This window comes from Lampetra planeri, chromosome 49 (genome assembly GCF_965212315.1).
Source record: "Lampetra planeri chromosome 49, kcLamPlan1.2.h2, whole genome shotgun sequence".
NCBI lineage: Eukaryota > Metazoa > Chordata > Hyperoartia > Petromyzontiformes > Petromyzontidae > Lampetra > Lampetra planeri.
In genome coordinates this window covers 7,286,143-7,306,200 of record NC_136155.1, presented here as the reverse complement: position 1 = coordinate 7,306,200, position 20,058 = coordinate 7,286,143, and the positions used below count along the sequence as shown (strand labels likewise).

Below are 20,058 nucleotides of genomic sequence, written 5' to 3'. Positions count from 1 at the left end.
GAGGGGGGGGCGGAGGCAGAGAGAGGGAGGAGGGTTAGAGAAAAAAAACACTCTCTGGCGACTTGTTTTCTCTGCCTGTGTCCTCTCTTTAGATTGTTCACACTTAAATTCTAACTTAGCAATCTTTGAAATACGTAATCAACCAGGCTATGCGTTAATTGTGTGTTGACCGACCCTCTGTGTTGTATTACATTACATTTCGATATTTTACTAGGTTATTTAATTTTAGTGTGTCCTTCTGATTTTTCAGGCTTGCTTGCCGTGCCATCGCATTCGCAGCACCACGTCTGTTGACCACTCATGGATATGCTAATTTTTTCTCTAACCCTCCTCCCTCTCTCTGCCTCCGCCCCCCTCTGTCTATTTAAGGCCACCACACAGAGGCGATCACCCCTCTCTGTTACCTGTGTTGCTCTCGCTATGTATCTTGGTGATATCTGTCTGCTAATATGTCTGTCTATAGTTTTCTGGTTAGATTTTATGTCGCTATTTCATTATACCTGATGATGATTGCTTGTGTTGCAATCGAAACGTCGTATTCTATTATTTAATTTAATTTATTATTTTATCTTTAGACGTGACTTAACCGAAATAAACAAATAATAATTCCTGCAGTCACGAAAGTTCTAAAATTAAGATTGAACCACTTCTACGGGGAAGTTTTAAGCTTATCTTTTTTGTCTCTCTCTCTGGCGACTTGTTTTCTCTGCCTGTGTCCTCTCTTTAGATTGTTCACACTTCAATTCTAACTTAGCAATCTTTGAAATACGTAATCAACCAGGCTATGCGTTAATTGTGTGTTGACCGACCCTCTGTGTTGTATTACATTACATTTCGATATTTTACTAGGTTATTTAATTTTAGTGTGTCCTTCTCTTGATTTTTCAGGCTTGCTTGCCGTGCCATCGCATTCGCAGCACCACGTCTGTTGACCACTCATGGATATGCAAATTTTTTCTCTAACCCTCCTCCCTCTCTCTGCCTCCGCCCCCCTCTGTCTATTTAAGGCCACCACACAGAGACGATCACCCCTCTCTGTTACCTGTGTTGCTCTCGCTATGTATCTTGGTGATATCTGTCTGCTAATATGTCTGTCTATAGTTTTCTGGTTAGATTTTATGTCGCTATTTCATTATACCTGATGATGATTGCTTGTGTTGCAATCGAAACGTCGTATTCTATTATTTTATTTAATTTATTATTTTATCTTTAGACGTGACTTAACCGAAAGAAACAAATGATAATTGCTCTGATTAGGGCTGGCATATGCAAGATCTATGTTTGACGTCAAGATAGCAATTGGAGATGAGTCGTGTTTTGTGTTGCCACGTCTTGGGGTGCATAAAACTGGGACACATCACGACGAGAAGAAGAAGAATATGAATCCATACCAGAAGAGGGGGAGAACTACATTTAGATGCATCGTCTTGAGCGGCGCATTATTATTGCGCAGCAAACAATAACCGAGACTTTTAACGCCCTGGGAAGAGTTTCCAGAATTTACCAAGATAGCTACCTCATAAAGAGGACGGTCATGGGAAAGCCAGGACAGGTGGTAACTCTCGTTGTGTTGGTAGGGTGGGTTGGCATGGGCCATGGTACAAGGAATTAAATAGGGTGGCCCCCCTTGTCCAATTGCGTCTCCCCCTCCCCCCAACTTCTTCATAACCCGGTGCCCGGGCCCCTTTTGCCCATCGGCCTTGGTAAAGTTCCGCCACCTGCCCACTCAATAGCTACCCCACTGCCGGTTGGCTGGGTTGCAATGGATTGTTTGAAAATGCAAAAATAAAAGGAGGTTCTCATTACTTAAACATGCATTGAACGGTGCTCGTCTCTGTTTGAGACCCTAAGCCACTGGTCAAATTCCACATTTGCTATGGCAGGGGCCATTTTTATTGTCTTTCACAAGGGCAACCTGTGCTGAATTTGATACAAATTGGTGGAAATTCAAATGAATCGGTGGAAATTTCAAATGAACTCCGACGATAGGGACGAGACTCAATGGAAAGATAACCACTGCCGACTTCCCACAAGGTGGTGCACGTATTGACGCCTGATGGATGGTAGGCTGAGCTGATCCACAACAGGAATGCGAACTCGCGGCCTTCTGAATGCGACTCGTGCTTTGTGCCACGCGGCCACTGAGCTGGATATGCGGCGTGAAAACCCCACCGGTAGATTCCTCGCGTCTTGTTTAATTGAAAGCAGGTAATCACCCCCCCCCCAATGTTAAAAGAAAAGGTGACTCATTTTAGTCGTCTTCTGATGACGTTTTTCATATTCATGTGTAGCCGTGACATGCAAGGAAAAAATGCAAGTGCCACCGGTGACATTAGAGAAATATATGCGCTGACAAAAGACTAGATGTTAGAGAGCACACACGCTTAACATCTTACCAAGAATACCGCACCATGCGTCTAGGTTTCTCGTCTTATCTTGACCTTCCCTACGGTCAGTTGTTGTTGTTGTGGTTTACTAAGAAATACCGCCACGTTTCAAAGGTGGCATGAATACACCGCCTTGCGACTGTGCGCTGTACGCGTTTCGTTCATGAACAAGTCATCAGTATGAGCATTGTTCCAATTGTCGTCATAATACACTATTACTCGGTATACCGTGTATAAACCCTGCTGCCGCTGTTGAAACAGTGGTGCAGGTTTGTTACATCCTCCTGCCACCAACGCCTCGCTCCACAATGTAAGTGGTTGCACTGCAGTTAGTGAAACCGCAGGTCACGTGTGGCGGGGTAAAGTGTGGGTACTGCCAACGTCTCCAAGACGTCCTGGCCAGCGTGGAAGAGTAGGCCGAAGTCCACTCTTCTAGGGCGAGCTCTCTCGAGTTGACACCCTTTCAGTCGGCGCATGGTTTTCTGAATAGCAGGGGGGGGGGGGGGAGTTCTTTATCATGAAAATCCCCTGTAACTCTTAATAGATGTATTAAACTGCGGTCTATTTAGAAAGGTGAACTTCAAACGCGATTGCGAGTCGAGTGAGCCGGCGACGGGACCCATTGTGAGCCATTGCAAATGAGATCGGCCGAGCATCGCGGTGCGTCTGTGTGGGACACCGCCTGCATGCGCGCAACAAAGCAGCGACGCACATCAATGACTGATGTTTGGAATGAAATCAAATGAGTCCCAAACATGTATTCCTCTGATGATGTTAATTGAATCACAAAAGAGCACTGAGGTGCAAATGAAATCTATTTATACAACACAAATGAAGCATTAATAGAAAGAAGCGATGTTGTTCACCTAGATTGATATGGTTATATAATGCCGGTTATGATGGCAGAAATGGAGACTGGATGTGGGGCTAACACAGGGAGATGCATTCGGTGTTTCTGGTTTAATATTAATCGGTACGTTAAGATATTAATGATTTGGCCATGTTTGTTGCCTCTTGCTAAACTAAACTATTATATTCCCCAGGTAATGTCAACTGGGCTATTAGCTCTTTTTCAGAGGCGACCTGACCACACATGATAGTTCATAAACGCGGCCAAGATCACATGTCGAAATTCATAGGAGCAGCCAAATAATACAGAGGAATGTTTCTAAATGTGGAGAGGAAAAAACCGGAGGACCCGGACAGAAATCCACAGGGCCATGGGGAAGAACACGCAAACTCCAAATATACAGCGATCAAACCCAGGAGCTCCTTAGCAGCAGGTGAGGGAGAGAACCGCTCTCCACCATGAGTAATTAGGAAGCCTCAAAAGATGACAAAATTCGGATGAAAGCCTCCCCACGCCGTGTTGGTCCTGTGGGTTGTTAGACCATGTTCAATTACACTGGTCAGCGCCGGGTTAGTGAAGGTGTCACCTAAGATTGGTTCAGATATCACTCCTACTGTATGTTTGGCGTGGCCGGTAATCAAACTCAGGTGGCCGGGTCCATAGCGCAGCGCACTAACCACTGTACAATTGTTAAGTTCCAATTTGACTGATGTCCCAAGTTTGTGAGTCAGTGTCAGCTGGCAGTGGCATCTCTCGCGCCGCTGAGGCTGCAGACACCTCATTTCCCGTGCCCCCCCTTCCCCTCCCATAGCCCAGCCCAAAGTCAAACAGCCAGATTCACCGTCCAGTTAATTTTCACACTTTTTGTTGAATTCCAGTTTTATCTGGAACTAGCAGGAAGCCTGCAATCCCCTCCCCCCAGCATCTCTCCTTTCCCCCACACCCCTCATCGCTCTCTTCTCTACCCCTTCTCCGGCGGCAAAGTGCTGGGTGATAAGTGAACTTTTTCGGCTACGGACACAGATGTGTGACGACACATCGTTGCACTCAACGGCGTCTGCCACTTTCCCAACCCCCCGTGCCCACCCAGGTGTTGTCTGCATCCATCCCGCGGCTCAAACAAGCGACGCGTGCCTCCCGCGTGATATTTGGCCCTGAAGGCAGTAAACCAACAGCTCCTATACCGTATTATTTGGTTCTTTCGGTAAAGTAACGTAGATAGAAAAAATATAATAAAAATAAAGTTAATAAAAAAAAATACTGGCAGTCTAAATTTTCGACTGCCAGTACCCTCACCGAGGTTAAGAACCAGGCTACAGTCTACATTATAGACTGCCAGTATACTCACCCAGCTTAACCATTACTACAGTCTACATTATAGACTGCCAGTACACTCACGCAGCTTAATAACCATTGCTACAGTCTACATTATAGACTGCCAGTACACTCACCGAGGTTAAGAACCGGGATACAGTCTACATTATAGACTGGCAGTACACTCACCAAACTTAACAACTAGGCTACAGTCGACATTATAGACTGCCAGTACACTCACTCCGATTAAGAACCAGGCTACAGTATTTTTTAAATGTTTATTTTTATTCACATTTTTATTTTATTTTTTTATTTTTCTTCTAACTTCGTGACTTTACCGAAAGAACCAGCTCCTACACCGAGTGACGTGTGCTTCTACAACAACAACAACAACAAAACCTGCTGCGCCTTCTAAACTGCGAGCAATTAACCTTGCGCTGTGTTGCGCTAAGCGACTGGAACCTAAAGCGGTGGGGGGTAAACAACAACAACAACAAAAGATGCGGCTCGTGCTGGATCCGCGGCCCCACATCTGTCTGCCTGCCAAGCTCCAAGCCCCAAACCGCGAGCTCCGATTGGCTGCGTTTGGGGCTCGCCGGCTGATTTCGTAATCCCCGCGTTAGCCACCAGAGTCGACCCCCCCCCTCCTCTTCTCCCGCTTGCGGCCAAGATCTTAGAGCACCTCGCGAGAGAGGGAGAGGTTGGGAGGGGGTTGTGAATGAGGGGGAGCCGTGCCGGTAGCTTCGCCTTGCAACCGCGTGCCCTCTGCGTCTGCCTGTTTAATAATGCCCCCCCCCCCTGCACTTAGCGGGTGGTGCCCCCACCACGCCCGCACCCCCCCTAATGAAGTAGCCGGTCGCCCGCCTTGTTCGTGTGCCAGCAGCCTGTTTAATAATCCACGCGTGATGCAGCTCTCGCTAGAGAGGGGGGGGGGGCGATTGTGGAGGTGACATAGAGAGGATGATGGGGATGGGGCGATGGGGGTTCGAGACGCAGTGTCAGAGAGAGAGAGGGGCGGGGGGGCAAAGCAACATCGCTTATTTAAGGACAAGGGAGAAATGACTTCGCAAGACCGTCTGTCGTGATGTCGGGGCACGTGCTTAATGATTTATTTACAACAATTACTTATTCATAGCTTCTCGGAAAAGCCACAAACACCTATTTCAATCGAGCCGTATGCAAATCAAAAGGGGGGTAGGAGAAACTCCCCCTCCCCCCTCCCCCCCTACAACGAGCAGAGCCATAGCAAGTAGACTTCACTTTGAATTAACGCTGACTAAAAACATCACGTGTGAAATTTGGCTCTGAGAAATGCTGTCATGTGCACAATATGTACTGTATCGTGAAACAAAACATGCCTTTGTGGACTTAGCCAAGCTATCGCGTATTTATTGATTAGTTTTAACTTGCGCTTTCTAAATGCCACGTATAATTTCGAAGTGACGTTTCTCATCGTCGGGTTTATGCTCTTTGATGTCTCATTCGACCAAAAATATGAGATTTGGAAACAAAGGAAGAGTCAATTAGATGTTTAAGACAGTCTCTCAGTAGAATGAGCGCCCGAAATTTTAACTCTCAAAAGGTCTGGCATGTTGTGGATATAATCTGTCGAAAGCCATTAGCAGGGTACTGATTTTCTAATTTAGGTCTCCCATGAGGTATTGAACCAATGGCCTTTTGAACTCATTTCAGATTCTGTAGCCACAAGATGACTTCGTTAGTCTCCTACACATCATACAAAATAAGCTTTAAAACGTGCACATCTGACAGCCGTGAAAAACAATCTCGCAAGCCTGCCTGCCTGCGGGGCGCGCACGAGACTGATATTAAACCAGAGATTCGTGCGCTTAACTCAACATTCAACAGGGTCACCTACACGTCGTCACTAGGTTACTGGGGGTGTCAAAGACAAGCATTTCGCTTTGTTGCTCACCCTCCTTAGAAACGCAGAACAGGTCCAGGAATGTATTTGAGAAGAACAGATCCCCCCCACCTCCCTACCTACCCCAGCCCGACATTGATTTCTGGGGCAACTGATTTCGCTTAACACTATCTGGAATCCATTCTTCTAATTACAATCACCGGGAAAGTGCATTTTTTTAGCACCTTTCCCTAGACGCGCGTAAATGAACTCCTTGTAGCTATTACACACCGTTTGGTTCGGCCCGCATTGGACGTGACGGATACATCGCTGCTGCTGTTGTTGTTGGAACTTTTCAACCACTCATTGCGCGCAAGAGCAAACACCCCACCAGATGTTCTGCATAGGATGATGCGGTTCGTAAGGTCCATTGTTTATCAGGTTTCGCGTGTTGTCCGTGCAAAACCACATCGCCCAGATTGCCCCTTGCCTCGTCATGTCTCGCGAGTTGGGCTTGAGCGTGGAGAGCGTTCGGTGTGGATGGGGGCGACCACCATGCACATTCGGTGCACAATCGGCGTTAAAGGCTGCGCGGTCTACGTGGTGGGCAGTAGAATAAGTCAGTGCAGCAATATCCATAGTTGGACTGCATTTCTATGCTCCCTACTTTCACCCAACCCTTACTGGCTAGCGTGGTAAAGTATGATCAGGTACACCCCCCCCCCAAAAAAAACCCAAACTCGTGCGACGTGGGTAGGGCCTCATCCAGCAGGGGGTTGACAAGAGGGCCGTGACATCTACGTGTACGGTGTGTGAGGAGCTGTGGCGGTGGTGTAGTGGTGAGCGCGCTGCGTTACGAAGCCTCGTGACATCGCCACTGGGGAGACGAAGGTGGCCGGGCGTAGTGCTGGCCACCCACCCCCTCGTGTGCCGTGCCGGCCTTCATAGGTGCTGGCTAACAGGCTATATGGGGGAGCTTTGTCTTTGGTGGCGAGGAGCAATTAGCTCGCTGCGCCGCGAGCCCGTGCGACCCATAAGAGCGGCAGAGGAGCCTCCACTGGTCCTCCGTTAGGTTCACCTGGCCTGCAACACGTTTCGTGTGATGTGAGCGAACATCAGTCCTGGGTAGACACGTGCGTCCGAGCATCGCCTTGGGCTCACCGCCACGTGTGTCCCAGTGCGGCTTGAATAGGCGCCGACGAACAATACCTCCCCCCCCCACACACGCACGCTTAGATCACCCCCCCCCACGACCACGGACTCACCTGCCGCGAACCTGCACGTTGGAGACGGCGTAGTAGTACTTCTTGAGGTTCTCCTTGTCGATGAAGGTGTCCCCGGTCGCGGGCTGCAGGAGGCGCGCGCGCAGATCCGTCAGCGTGAAGAACCTGCGCAGCTCGCTGTCCACGTCCAGCCTCGCGTACAGCGACGCCACGTTGCGGAGGCCGACGCCGGCGAAGAGCGCCGTGCGGTTGAGCACCTCGAAGCGCACGGTGCGGTCCTGCTTGGCCACGAAGCTACGCGAGTACTCCTCGGTGCAGACGACCTGCGTGGCCGACGCCTGCGTGAGGTCGAGGGCGCGGCGCGCCTCGCGGCGGAAGAGCTCGTGGCAGTCGTCGGCGTAGTACTGCACAGCCGACCATGTTCGCCCGTAGTCCATCGACTTCTCGAGCACCATGGCGCTGGGCCGCCGCGACTCGAACGTGATGACGACGTCGTCCGTCAGCTCGATCGTCTTGCCCCACGACATCGTGATGTTGACCCGCAGCGGCTCCGGGTGGCGGTGCCACGAGACGCTCTGCCAGTAGGTGGAGAGGCCGCCCTGGGCCCCGACGCCGACGTGGCCCCCGTGGCCCCCGTGGCCGCCGTAGCCGCCGTAGCTCGGCGAGCCGAGCGCGGGCTCCGAGTCGAACATGAGTTCCGCCGGGTGGGAGAGCTGCGGAGTGCTCGCGTCGCAGAGGTTGCAGAGGTATGGGTTCTCCTGCGAAGCGGCAACGACCACGTGCGTGATCGTTTCTGTGTTTTCCCACCACCCCCCCCCCCCTCGTGCAACAATGTTGGACAGGTGGAACGTGCACAGGCGCTCGCCGTATCGGTTAAACCGCAGAGACGGAGACGGCTTGGTGGAGACCTTTGTGGGTGAGTCGCGATCACGAAGTTGCTCCTCGTTAAATGCACGGAGCGTTTGATAACGAGGACGAATTACATCGTTTATCAAAATGGGCATGTGACCAATGGCCTTGAGCCAGTGGCAGGAATTCTAGAATGGCTTGGCGAGGCCTCCCATCCAGCAGTGGATTGATCATGGCCGCTGATTATAACAATGGTGGTGATTTTGTAACGCCAGCTTTCGTTTAAGGGGTGGGTCAATGTGATGCCCTTGTGAGTGGAGACTAAGCTACACGTGGACGTTATGGATGATAGGCAGGCATTTAGTGTGTACCCGCTTTGTTCACAACATATAATTATAATGCGAGCGAAAGGCAGTACATTGTGAGCTGCGCCTCACAAGACATTCATTAGAGTGATGTTTGCAGTGAGTGGGTCAGAAAGGTCAGCACACAGTGGTACCTCCGAGTGGATTACAGCAATCTGAACGCTTTTGCTTATAAATGTATGCAAAGTAGCTTATGACAGCGAGAATTTAAGCAGCAAATATCTAAAACTTTGCATCGTGTCATGAGTAGATTTTCTTGCCGTACCATGATCGGCAGTCAGGAACGGAGTTTAAAAATCCCAGCCGATAATGCGACATCAATCTCTGCCTCGGTAATGCCGACACTGGAACTGCTCAAGTCTGCCCGTTCACGCCAAACCTTCGCATGCTTGCGATGTACCATTAACCCAGACCCAATCGGTGTCACGCGACCCGTCTGTTGGCAGTGTGTGTGTGTGCTGGGCTGTAAAATGCGGATCGTCTCACCTCGTTCAAGTCGTCTGGCCCTCGTGGATGACTAGGCCAAGTTAGTTGAACACGTCGTATAGGCTTTCGCGACCAATTTAATCCATAATAGAGGTTTTTTGGGGGGTTAGATCGCATAAATATATAAATGTGTCGTTAAAACTTGCCACCACCCGACACAGGCAACTGTCGGGTTTTAACGACACATTTATATATTTTGCGATTTAACCCACAAAACCCCCTCTAATATCGGCCAAGTTACCCTCGATCGAGAACTCACGGAAGAGCTCTCCCTAGTGGAGAGGCTTTTGCCAGCGGTGGCGTGAGCAAACGAGTGCACGGCTTTACCTTTGCACATGCCTCCAAATCACCCGAAATATTCCCGATCTTGTCAGATTTCTGAAGCTAAGCATCGGTTTCGCCTGGATAGTGCTTCGTTGGGTGACCTCCATGCACGAACAGGTTGTTGTTGTTATAGCGCAGTGGTTCTTAACCTTTACTGCAGCCTTACACCTCTTTGGTTTTCAATCGTTAAAACGCTTATGTTAGTAAATACATATGTTTGATGAAACAAAGTAGTTGTACGTACGTGCACGTGATTAATGTGTTTCGATGATTTACCTTCTAAACAAAATCTGGTCATGTTTCAGGGCATCTTGCACCCCCAGGGGATGCACCCCAGGTTAAGAACCACTGGGTCAGAGCGAATGAGGACAGTCAAAGAAAAGCCCGTTGTCAGACTGCACTTCTATGCTCCCATGTGTATACGTACCCCGTGTTCCGCCAACCTGTACTGACCGTCTTTGTGAAGTAAAGTCAAACAACGCCCATGAGCAAACATGGCACGGAAAAGCATGTGTGTGGCAGTGCATTGGCAAATGGCTTCAAAATATGACGAATGGAAATGCTGGGATGAGAAAAAATAAACGTGGAATCAATTAAAATTGTAAACATTCAGATGAATTATAGAACAAAGTATTACATGGTAAGGTAAGAATGAAATACGGTAAAAGCAACGTTTGTTTAGGGTTACATGCTGTGGCATGGGCTCCATGCGAGACCTCCTTGCATGCTGTTGCTGCTGTTACAGCCCTGTACAAAATGCACACCAACCACTGCCCCCCCCCCCCCCACAGACCTTCAGGCGACGCTTCCACCCCCATGTGAAAGACGCCGTGGCACCCGATTGTGCACAACCCCTGCCAACAAGCCGCGGCCTTGCCTGCCCCTCCCCCCAGTTGCCAGAACATTGCTCCCTGGACAGAAGATCACTTCACTCTGCCGTCCGGATATTGAACAAACCTCCCTGACGAACACATTGTCGACGAGACCACTGATTTTGGTCTTCAGGCCCTCACATGCCGAGCACGTGGACACCTCCTAACCTCCCCACACGCCTTGTGGGACTACTGCAGTGAACCAATGGTTATGACGATTCGATGTGCTAATGTCTGATATGGCTATTGTTCACAATTGCACCCAATACTGTTTATATATAACAAAAAAGAACTATAGATGCACCGCCACACATGGCAATAAAGCGGTTCTCTGGCATCGGAAGTTGCAATAAAATTTTGCAAGTCAAAATGTTGATAAACTTGGGTTTTGTCTTGGTTTGAGGCTTTCGTGACGGCAGGAATTCATTCTCTCTGGTTCTTTCGGTAAAGTCACGTGGGTAGAAGAAATAATAAAAGAGAACGCGATGTTTTGGTCGCAACACGGACAATTGTGTTGCGACCGAAACGTCATGTTCTCTTTTCTTATTTTTTCTATCTACGTGACTTTACCGAAAGAACCAGAGAACTTGGGTTTTATTGCACTATCTTAAAAACCCAAACAAACCAATACACAACTACCCCGCCCCCCAAAATAAACATGTCGAAATAAGTTTGAATGTAAAATCCTCGTGAAATTAATTTAGCGTAAAATTGGTAAAAACTACGGTTAAAATAAGCTACGCACAATGTTTTTGGCTGAATATATTTAGCATTCTGTATACTATGTACACTTCAAATAAAGAATTCTGTAAATGTCATCTATTTTCACAAGTAAAATATATCTTACATTAAAAAAATGCACATGTATGATTGTTAACTTGTTATTGTCATCGCCATCACGTGTTAGTAACAGTTTAACATCGCGATTCCACGATTTTTGGTGTTTGTGCTTCGAGGGTAAAGAAAAGAGGATTAAGAAGTAGTAGGGGACTGAACAGTGGTAGTGACCTGGTATAATAAAACGCTGCTTCCAATTATGGGAGGTAAAAAAAGTGATTAGCAGCTGGCCGGTCTGTTCATACACAAAGCCTGAGCGATCTTGCGCTGTAGGTTTTTAATTATTAAAGCGGTGCATAATTGCCGTTGGCTGTAATTCCATTGTTAACATGCGTGAGCGTGCATGGGATAATCCATTACATCTGGTGATATAATCCCGCAAAGTTTTTTGACGCCTCCCAGAAAATAGATTTTCAAATGTCGACCCAAATGCAAACATTGGGTTCAATGCAGTAAGAATGCATTCTCCATTTCACGGGTGTTTTTTTTCTTTCCCCTGCTGCCATTTTCTTCTCCTCCTCTGCGATTTTAATTTTCCAGCCGGGAGCAAAATAAACAAAGCTCTAATCCGCATGTAACCCCCTTCCGTCACTCCCAAGTAAAACGTGTTTGTTATCCATTACAGGGGTATTTCAACTTGAAAGTTAGGAGTCGTTTGAATGTCATCGCGTAGGGGGTGTGTGATCCTTGGCGACACGTGAGTGGCTGCCGATGTTTTATTTCCGTTTGCTCTTCTCGACAATAGGATTGTTATTCTTTATCATTACTGTAGGGACTTGGTAGCGCAAGTGTGCTTAGCACACTTAATGGGGTCGGTCTTTGACAACGACCCTGACTTTTCACAATTGTGGTACATATTTTATTCGCATTCAGAGAGATTGGCTGCCAACTCACTCATCGTGTGCTGAGCACACTTGCGCTCGGATCTCCGCTATCTCCGTCGTGGTTCACGTCTATGGCGGGTGCCCAGAGCCCCCTCCCCCCACCCCCTGGCCGCCCGCTTCACCAACTCACATTGGCCAATATGTGGGGCTGTCTCCATCCAGCAGTGCATTGACAAAACGTCATAAATTATATCATAATTGTTTCAATCATTATTATGCACAGTCGAGTATGCCGTCGCATATTGGGAGATTATGAGTGAGTTGTCAGCCCATCCCTCTGGAGGCGAATTAAAATAGGCACCACATTGTGAAAAGTCAGAGTGGTTGTCATCGACTGACCCCATCACAGGGATGTAGAATTTCTTCAACTCATGGGTTGTGACCACCAGGGCGTACCTCGCCACTATTGTGGATATTTATTTTACTATCATAATTATTCAGTTGGTATTGATCTGTTTCTCGCTTAAAAGCCTCATCGATGGGTTGATCTTTAATGAAGTCCCACATACACCAAAAGGGCATTCTTGTAAGCTCGAGTACGCTTGAACACTTCGCAGAATGAGACTACATTGGACATTCACTCTCGAATGAAAAGAAATGTGCCAACTCCTAAATTATATTTTTTAACAAAACCAAGCAGAGGTGACCCGGGATGGTTTCAGACGTCAGAGTGCTGGATTGCCACTGCTGAGATTCTCATCCAGACAAACATCAGAATCGTTATTTAGACTGGAGGAATCCGGTGAGCTGTGAAGCTTTTCACTCAACGATGTCCACCTTTTATTAAACCGGGGTGTGTCAAGTGTAGCGAGGTTGATGCTATCAGCCAGGTTACCAATGGCTGCACACAAAAATGAAATATATCATGTGAAGTTTCGTTCTGCAGTTGATTTGGCTGAATTTCAATGATGAGAATAAACATATAACTGCCAGGGGGAAAAGAAAAACAATCCGATTACAAAGTGGACGGGAGAGTGTGTGATTGATTATTGCATGTATAATACAAATGGCACTTTAATTGTTTTGTATAGAGAACGTCTTGTGAACTATAATCCGGTGTATTGTGCAAATAAGAGTTCCAAATGGATTCTTTGTCTAAAAATGTCGCGTCGATAGCACAATCGGAAAATGGAGAACAAAATATTTGCCCCAAAAATGCGACATCAGTTGTGAAATCGACCCTTAAATCTAAACGATATTTTGAATCGCCATCGTGTCCGATTCTTCCCGTCTCAGTCGAATCTCTTTCGCGCAGGCTTCTTATAAGTGCACCACAACCTCTATGAATGCTCTAGAAGCGCCATTTGAAAACTAGGAGCACGTGACACGACACTCGGCGTGATTATTGTGTACTTTGTGGACGAGTTTAAATCTCCTGAGGTTTGGTCACGGGAGCGTAAATAATTAAAACTGTCTTGCCGTGCTTTTCAAAGCTTTCATGTTGACTTGCCTGGCTGTATGCTTTAATAAAATAATGAGGCTGCACTTTATTTATAGTTGCTTTTCCCGCAATAGACGGATGTGTTAAAAGGTGAAACCTTAAAAGCAATAACACATTTGTGTGTGTGTCCCCCCCCATTTGCTATGCTTATTTTTTACCAGCAGCGCATGATTGATCACCTCAAAGTGTTTGGGTATTCTCGTTATTTTGTCAAAGCAAAGCAGTAAGTAAAGAACACATAAACCCTCAAAAATTGCATACTTTTGAAAAAATATGAAGTGCTGCTTGTTTGACCTTCAAGAACCTTGGAGACCAACAGTGCTGTGGTGTGAGAAAATAGCGATGGGAGATGCATATTTATATATACATACTAGCATAAGTACCGGGCGTTGCCCGGGTGAAAAATATATTTCTTAATAACCTTACATATATACACACCCTCACCACTCACCCTCACCATTCACCCTCACCACTCTCCCTCACCACTCTCCCTCACCACTCATCCTCACCAATCACACCCTCACCAATCACCACTCACCACTCACCCTCACCACTCACCCTCACCACTCTCCCTCACCACTCATCCTCATCAATCACACCCTCACCAATCACCACTCACCCTCACCCTCACCACTCTCCCTCACCACTCATCATCACCCTCACCATTCACCCTCACCACTCTCCCTCACCACTCATCCTCACCAATCACACCCTCACCACTCACCCTCAACACTCACCCTCACCACTCACCCTCACCACTCTCCCTCACCACTCTCCCTCACCACTCATCCTCACCAATCACACCCTTACCAATCAACACTCACCACTCACCCTCAACACACACCCTCACCACTCACCACTCACCCTCACCATTCACCGTCACCACTCTCCCTCACCACTCTCCCTCACCACTCATCCTCACCAATGACACGCTCACCAATCACCACTCACCACTCACCCTCAACACTCACCCTCACCACTCACCACTCATCCTCACGAATCACACCCTCACCAATCACCACTCACCACTCACCCTCAACACTCACCCTCACCACTCACCCTCACCAGTCACCCTCACCACTCAACCTCCCCTCACCACTCACTAATCACCACTCACATTCGCCACTCACAACCGCCCTCACCATTATATTTTTGCCCCAGTCAACGCCGGATATTTCCCATTCGTAGCAGTTTATATCAACTCTATAAGCAACTTATATTAAACAGGAAGCGCGATCCTAAAGTAATTTACAACCTTCGATTAGTCCTTTGTGCGATTCAAAGAATCGATTCCTGGCATGTTGGGGGTTTACATTTTGAATGATAGAGTTTCATTTTCATTGCTATTTTATTTTTTTATTTATTCAGGAGTTTTTAATTACATTTTTGCCCCGGTCAACGCCGGATATTTCCCGTTCGTAGCAGTTTATATCGACTTTAACCAACTTATAGTAAACGGGGATCGTCCGAATCTAAAGGAATCTACAACCTTCGATTCCTTTGCGCGATTCAGAGAATCGATTCTTGGCGCGTCGGGTTTAAAAGTAATTACACAGTTGTTTTTTCATTGGTATGTAATGTTTGAAAGTTTTCATAAGATTTTAAATGTATTTTCCCCCCGGGCAACGCTGGGTATATCGAGTTTATACCACAAATGCGTGCGCATATTTTTAACGGGAATTAAAAATGGCGTCCACCCGGCAGCGAATGCGTCGCTACCCGTTGTCAGGGGCAACCGCCGTCCAATGAAACTGCGTATGGTCCGGCGACACACAGACACACACACAGACAGACAGACAGATTTGCGATTTTATATATATAGATGGTGACAGCACCTATTGAATGGTTTTATATGCATGTATAGCACAATTATGCATATGTATAGCATATATGAAACACATTCCTGCGGAGGGAGCTGGTAGGAACGTTGGGTTGCTCGGTCAATAGCCAGGGTCAACGGCGGCGTGGTGTATTCCGAAAATATGCCCGACTGTGCGGGCGGGCACAAGCCGGCGTGAGTAGGTTAAACGTTGAGTTTTATCAGGGCACCACGGGGTGACCAGCCCCTCCCTCCCCACCAGCCCCTCCCTGCACGACGGACGAACACAATAATCCCCTGTAGGCTGGTGTAACCAGGAGGTTCCTACCAGTATTAATGTTTCATATACATTGCATTTGCATGCAAGTATGCATGTAAAATACTGCGGTTGTATTATGCAAAGCATTGTCACGCCACTGTGTTTTAATGGCTCGTGTACTTGCACATACATCAAAACGTATTACGCAGGACTTTTTAAAATGTTATTCTGTAGCTCAATTACAATATGATGATAATAATAATCGTTTACAGTCCTTTGCCAATGTGATGCTTGGTGAAGGCTGCCCCATGCAATGTCGATCACAGGGGTTTTTGTGATCAGACTTCGTCTGACCGATGAGTGCGGGTTGGTGAAAGGGATGGAGGATGCGGACCGCTTCAGATATCACTTGCCACTGATGCGAGCCGTGAGTGGGGATCGAACTCATGTGGCCGGGTTCACAGCGCAGTGCGGTAACCACTGTGCCACCGCTCCACTGCTCGTTGTTTAGGTGTTCATGTACCATTAATACAATTTACAGTTGATTAACTAGTTATCTTATGGATAGGCTAGCCACCGCACTAGAGGAATGTGGAATTTCCAGTACTTAACCACATTTGTTTACGCAAAGACAATTTGATGTTTGTCGCTTCGAGAGGTGACTGCACGTGAGTTTGTCAGTGCCGAGAATGGTTCATTCTCAAAACTCTTTCGCAGATTTTTTTTGCATTCAATGTACCGCATATATTATTTATTTGCCTATCTATCCACCCATGTATGTATGTATGCATTAATTAATTAACTCGTTCAGTTATTCATTTGCTCATTCATAATTAACCTACTTATTTACGTTGCCACTTTCGAGGTACAGCCTGCCAGTTCACTGCGCGGCATCACAGACACAGCACAAGCAGGGGCTGGTCAGAGAACAAGGGCGGTCTCACCGCATCACGCCCCTTCAGATGCACTTCTGCAGCCGCCTGGAACGCTATTCTTACCGACATTAGGAAGCCACTGGAGCTATGCAACTTGAAAAGAATCCGAATTTCTTGAGAACCAATGTTTGTGTTTAGTTTGTTGTCCTTCCCCGCGGACCTCCGATTAGCACGGTTGGCTACGTCCGGTGCGAAAGAAGTTTAACATAGATGCATACTACACCGCAGTGCACGTCCTGAGAAGCCTCGTTATTCTGTTGAAGTATATCCCGACCCCATCCAGCGCTCCGCCAGCGTGCCTCCTCCGCTGAATTGATTGCTTCCTCCATATTGCCAAGTAGCGGCTTGAATCATTAACGTGCAGGCTCCCATAAAACATCTGCCTGCCTGTGATGTATGCCTTGCAAGGACAGGTGGCTTGCATCGCATGTCATACTCTTCATCCTTATCATCATTGTTATTATCATCATCAACATTGCTCGGTGAATGGTTTTGCTCTCTGCAAAAGTAAATGCATATGCTCTTAGACTGTAATGATTCTCCTCCACCCGGTGATTCCATACATTTATGCAATTCCGGCTTGTTATTTGATTCAAGAAACCCATGTTTTCAATGCTTTCAAAATAAGGTTGAAAGTGTTCATTCGTTAGCTCTGTTTATCGCTCTCTCTCTCTCTTGTCACGATAACTCTCGCAGAGATGATCCAATACAAATAAAAATGACAGTAGATTCGTGTTGCTCTTAGGGGACTTAGTGCCTATACAGAAGAAAATTCCCAAAGTTGGTCATAGAGTTGGCAAAACACAAGGCGATGGCAAACATCCGCTCAATATCTCACGGTCCTTTTCGGGCAGACGATGCCATTGCTTGCGGTGACGTCTTTGACCCTCAACGTGTCATACACATTTTCACATCATATTGTTGGTGTGTGTTTTGAGAGGTGACATTTATTTTTAATCGGTGCATCGTCACACGTCCACTGGAGTCGGGGGCAGCTGAAATCCTCGTTGTTGTTGTTGCCGCTGTGCACTGATCCAAGTCAAGTCTCTGTCACCTCCTCTTTCGTTATGACCCGAGTTTAGTTGGATGTACTGTCACTGGTTTTGTCAGCTCTTTGTAAATCAGCGTCATCGTCATCATTGCAGTTGCTAACTTATTGTCACTGGTCGACACCACCGTCAGATTGGCGGTTTGCAAACTGTCCGCAAACAACCGATGTTGTCATCATCTTACACCATATTTAAAATCACGATTGCTTAGCAGAGGCCCCTGAGGTTCAAAGCGGCAAGGGGTCAATGATGATGATGAACACCACTTCTGAAGGTGTAACAGAGAAGATAAACTATAACCGGCTGAGAGATACTACTTGCTGCTGATATGAGCCGTGGCTTGGAATCGAACTTGGCTGGCCGGGTTTGCAGCGCAGTGCGTGAACGACTAAATCACTAAGCCCCGTCTCAACGTGCGCTCAATGCATCGTTTACATCTGCCACCGTGATATACAGAGACACCCGCGTATTTAGAAAAATTTACAGATAATGCCCCACCCCGCCAATGCAGCAATCTGTTGGCAGCTTGCCTTATGCAAAAAAAGCAAATGATACTGAAATTAATTAAGAACTTTGAATTCCATGATCTGGTTTAGTTTCGCCACGCGTTTTCAATTTGCCGTGCAGTGGGGCATTTACGACAGTTTAAGCGAAACCCGCGCGGACTTTGAGATATTTTTTTGCCCTCCCTCGCGATCCCCGAATGTGCATGCGGCACGTGTGAGCCGGGCCCAGCGACGCTTGCCACAAGGCGTTTGTCTCGCAGACCGTGACCACCTCTTGCCAAGCTCATTGAGCAATTTACATAATTGGAAATATTAATTTCAATGAAATATTTCTGCACCCCTCCCCCCTACACTCGCCCTCCGCGCCCCCCACCCCATCCCCTCACTCACCACTCCCCCACTTGCTTATTCAAGCGAGTTAACCGCAAAGGTTAGCGTGGGTCTCAAAAAAATTGTAAATTAAAAAGGGAAGAGGAGGCGGTGCGATTAACATTGCAAATTAGTGTTTCGTGATTTGTTCCAACACCGCATGCCTTGTTAAAAAATATATAAGAGAGAGCGAGAGATTCCAGTTATAACCCAATTTACAGGTTTTTTTTTACATCTGGAGAGTAAAATGAGGATAAAATTGCATAGCTCATAGCAATCAATCATATCTGGGCATAACGGGTTTAGGTACGCAAAGTTTTTTTCGTGTGTGTGTGTGTTCGTGGTCTTGTGCGGGTTTTGAAAGGGGCCAGGCCAAGAGGGGGGGGGGGGAAGGGGGGGGACTGATGGCCGAGAGGAGCAGGTGGAGAGATGTGTGAAGGGAACGGGAGCCGAGGCTGTTGGTGGAAACGTGCCGCACGGAAGGGAAAAAAAACCGCGGCGAGTGGTAAACGACTTTTGTGAGCGCAAGTGACAAGGTGGGCATTCCTCTCCTGACAAGCAATTTCAAAATGCAGCCCGAGAGCTTTGACTCTATTTACACTCGTGACAGCGCGCGCGGTCTTTCATTAGCGCCGCACGGGGGGTTTTTTTTTTTTGCGCGTGAGAATTTTCGAGCTTACATATATTTATTTTACGTTACCGAGAAAAATAGGTGCACAGATGTTTGTTTGTGAGAAGAGGGCTTCAGTAGCAATTTCATTAGGATTATCCCCAGCGTAAAACCTCGCCGCTGCCTTTGTATTACGATAAGTTATGATTTTGACATCTCGCGCTCCCGCCGCGAAATTGGGGAACACGACACAGTCCGGTGCCGGTTCCGTCCACGCTCCTCGACTCTTTTTGTTTTAAAGGGCCCTGGCCACCCGAGGTTGCCCTTGGGTCTCCTCCTCGTCGGTGCTTCTTCCCTGGTTGCCCCGATTGTCCTCGTTGTTCATTGATGCTTGGGCCCTTTCGTTGGGCTGGTAGAACTACTAGTTGCTTCACTACCTTGGACTCAGGCTTCATTGGGCCTGGCCTGTTGCTCCCTCACTCCTCTTCTCTTTTCCGATGTGTGTTCCTACCCTCACCACCACTGTCTGCCAGTCGCATTTAGAATAGAGCTGGCAATATGCGACGAATTAGGTTCGAGGTTGCTCTACCGATTATTCGGTCGGATTAGTCAACGAATTGGATGACGTGAAATTGGTCGGGCAAAACGTCTCGCTTCTGCTCCCTCTTCTAAGATGTTTGGTGAGCATGGAAGATCAGGCCAAGTACCCTCCAGAGGGGATCACGAGAGCTTCGTTGAGTGGATGCCCGCAAAATAAATTGCAGAGCTGCACTTTTACCACTACGACCTTTAACATCCATATCAAGGATTTAAACTCC

At 47.4% G+C, this 20,058-nt stretch overlaps 1 protein-coding gene across 1 annotated transcript in view; it reads right to left on the bottom strand.

Moving 5' to 3' along the window:
• The window catches only part of LOC144734010 (netrin-G2-like), a 67,071-nt gene that overhangs the window by 28,535 nt on the left and 18,478 nt on the right, over window positions 1-20,058 (bottom strand). The window contains exon 2 of the mRNA XM_078616048.1: window positions 7,678-8,393. Within this exon, the coding sequence (XP_078472174.1) occupies window positions 7,678-8,393 (716 nt within the window). The remainder of the gene's footprint in view (window positions 1-7,677; window positions 8,394-20,058) is intronic.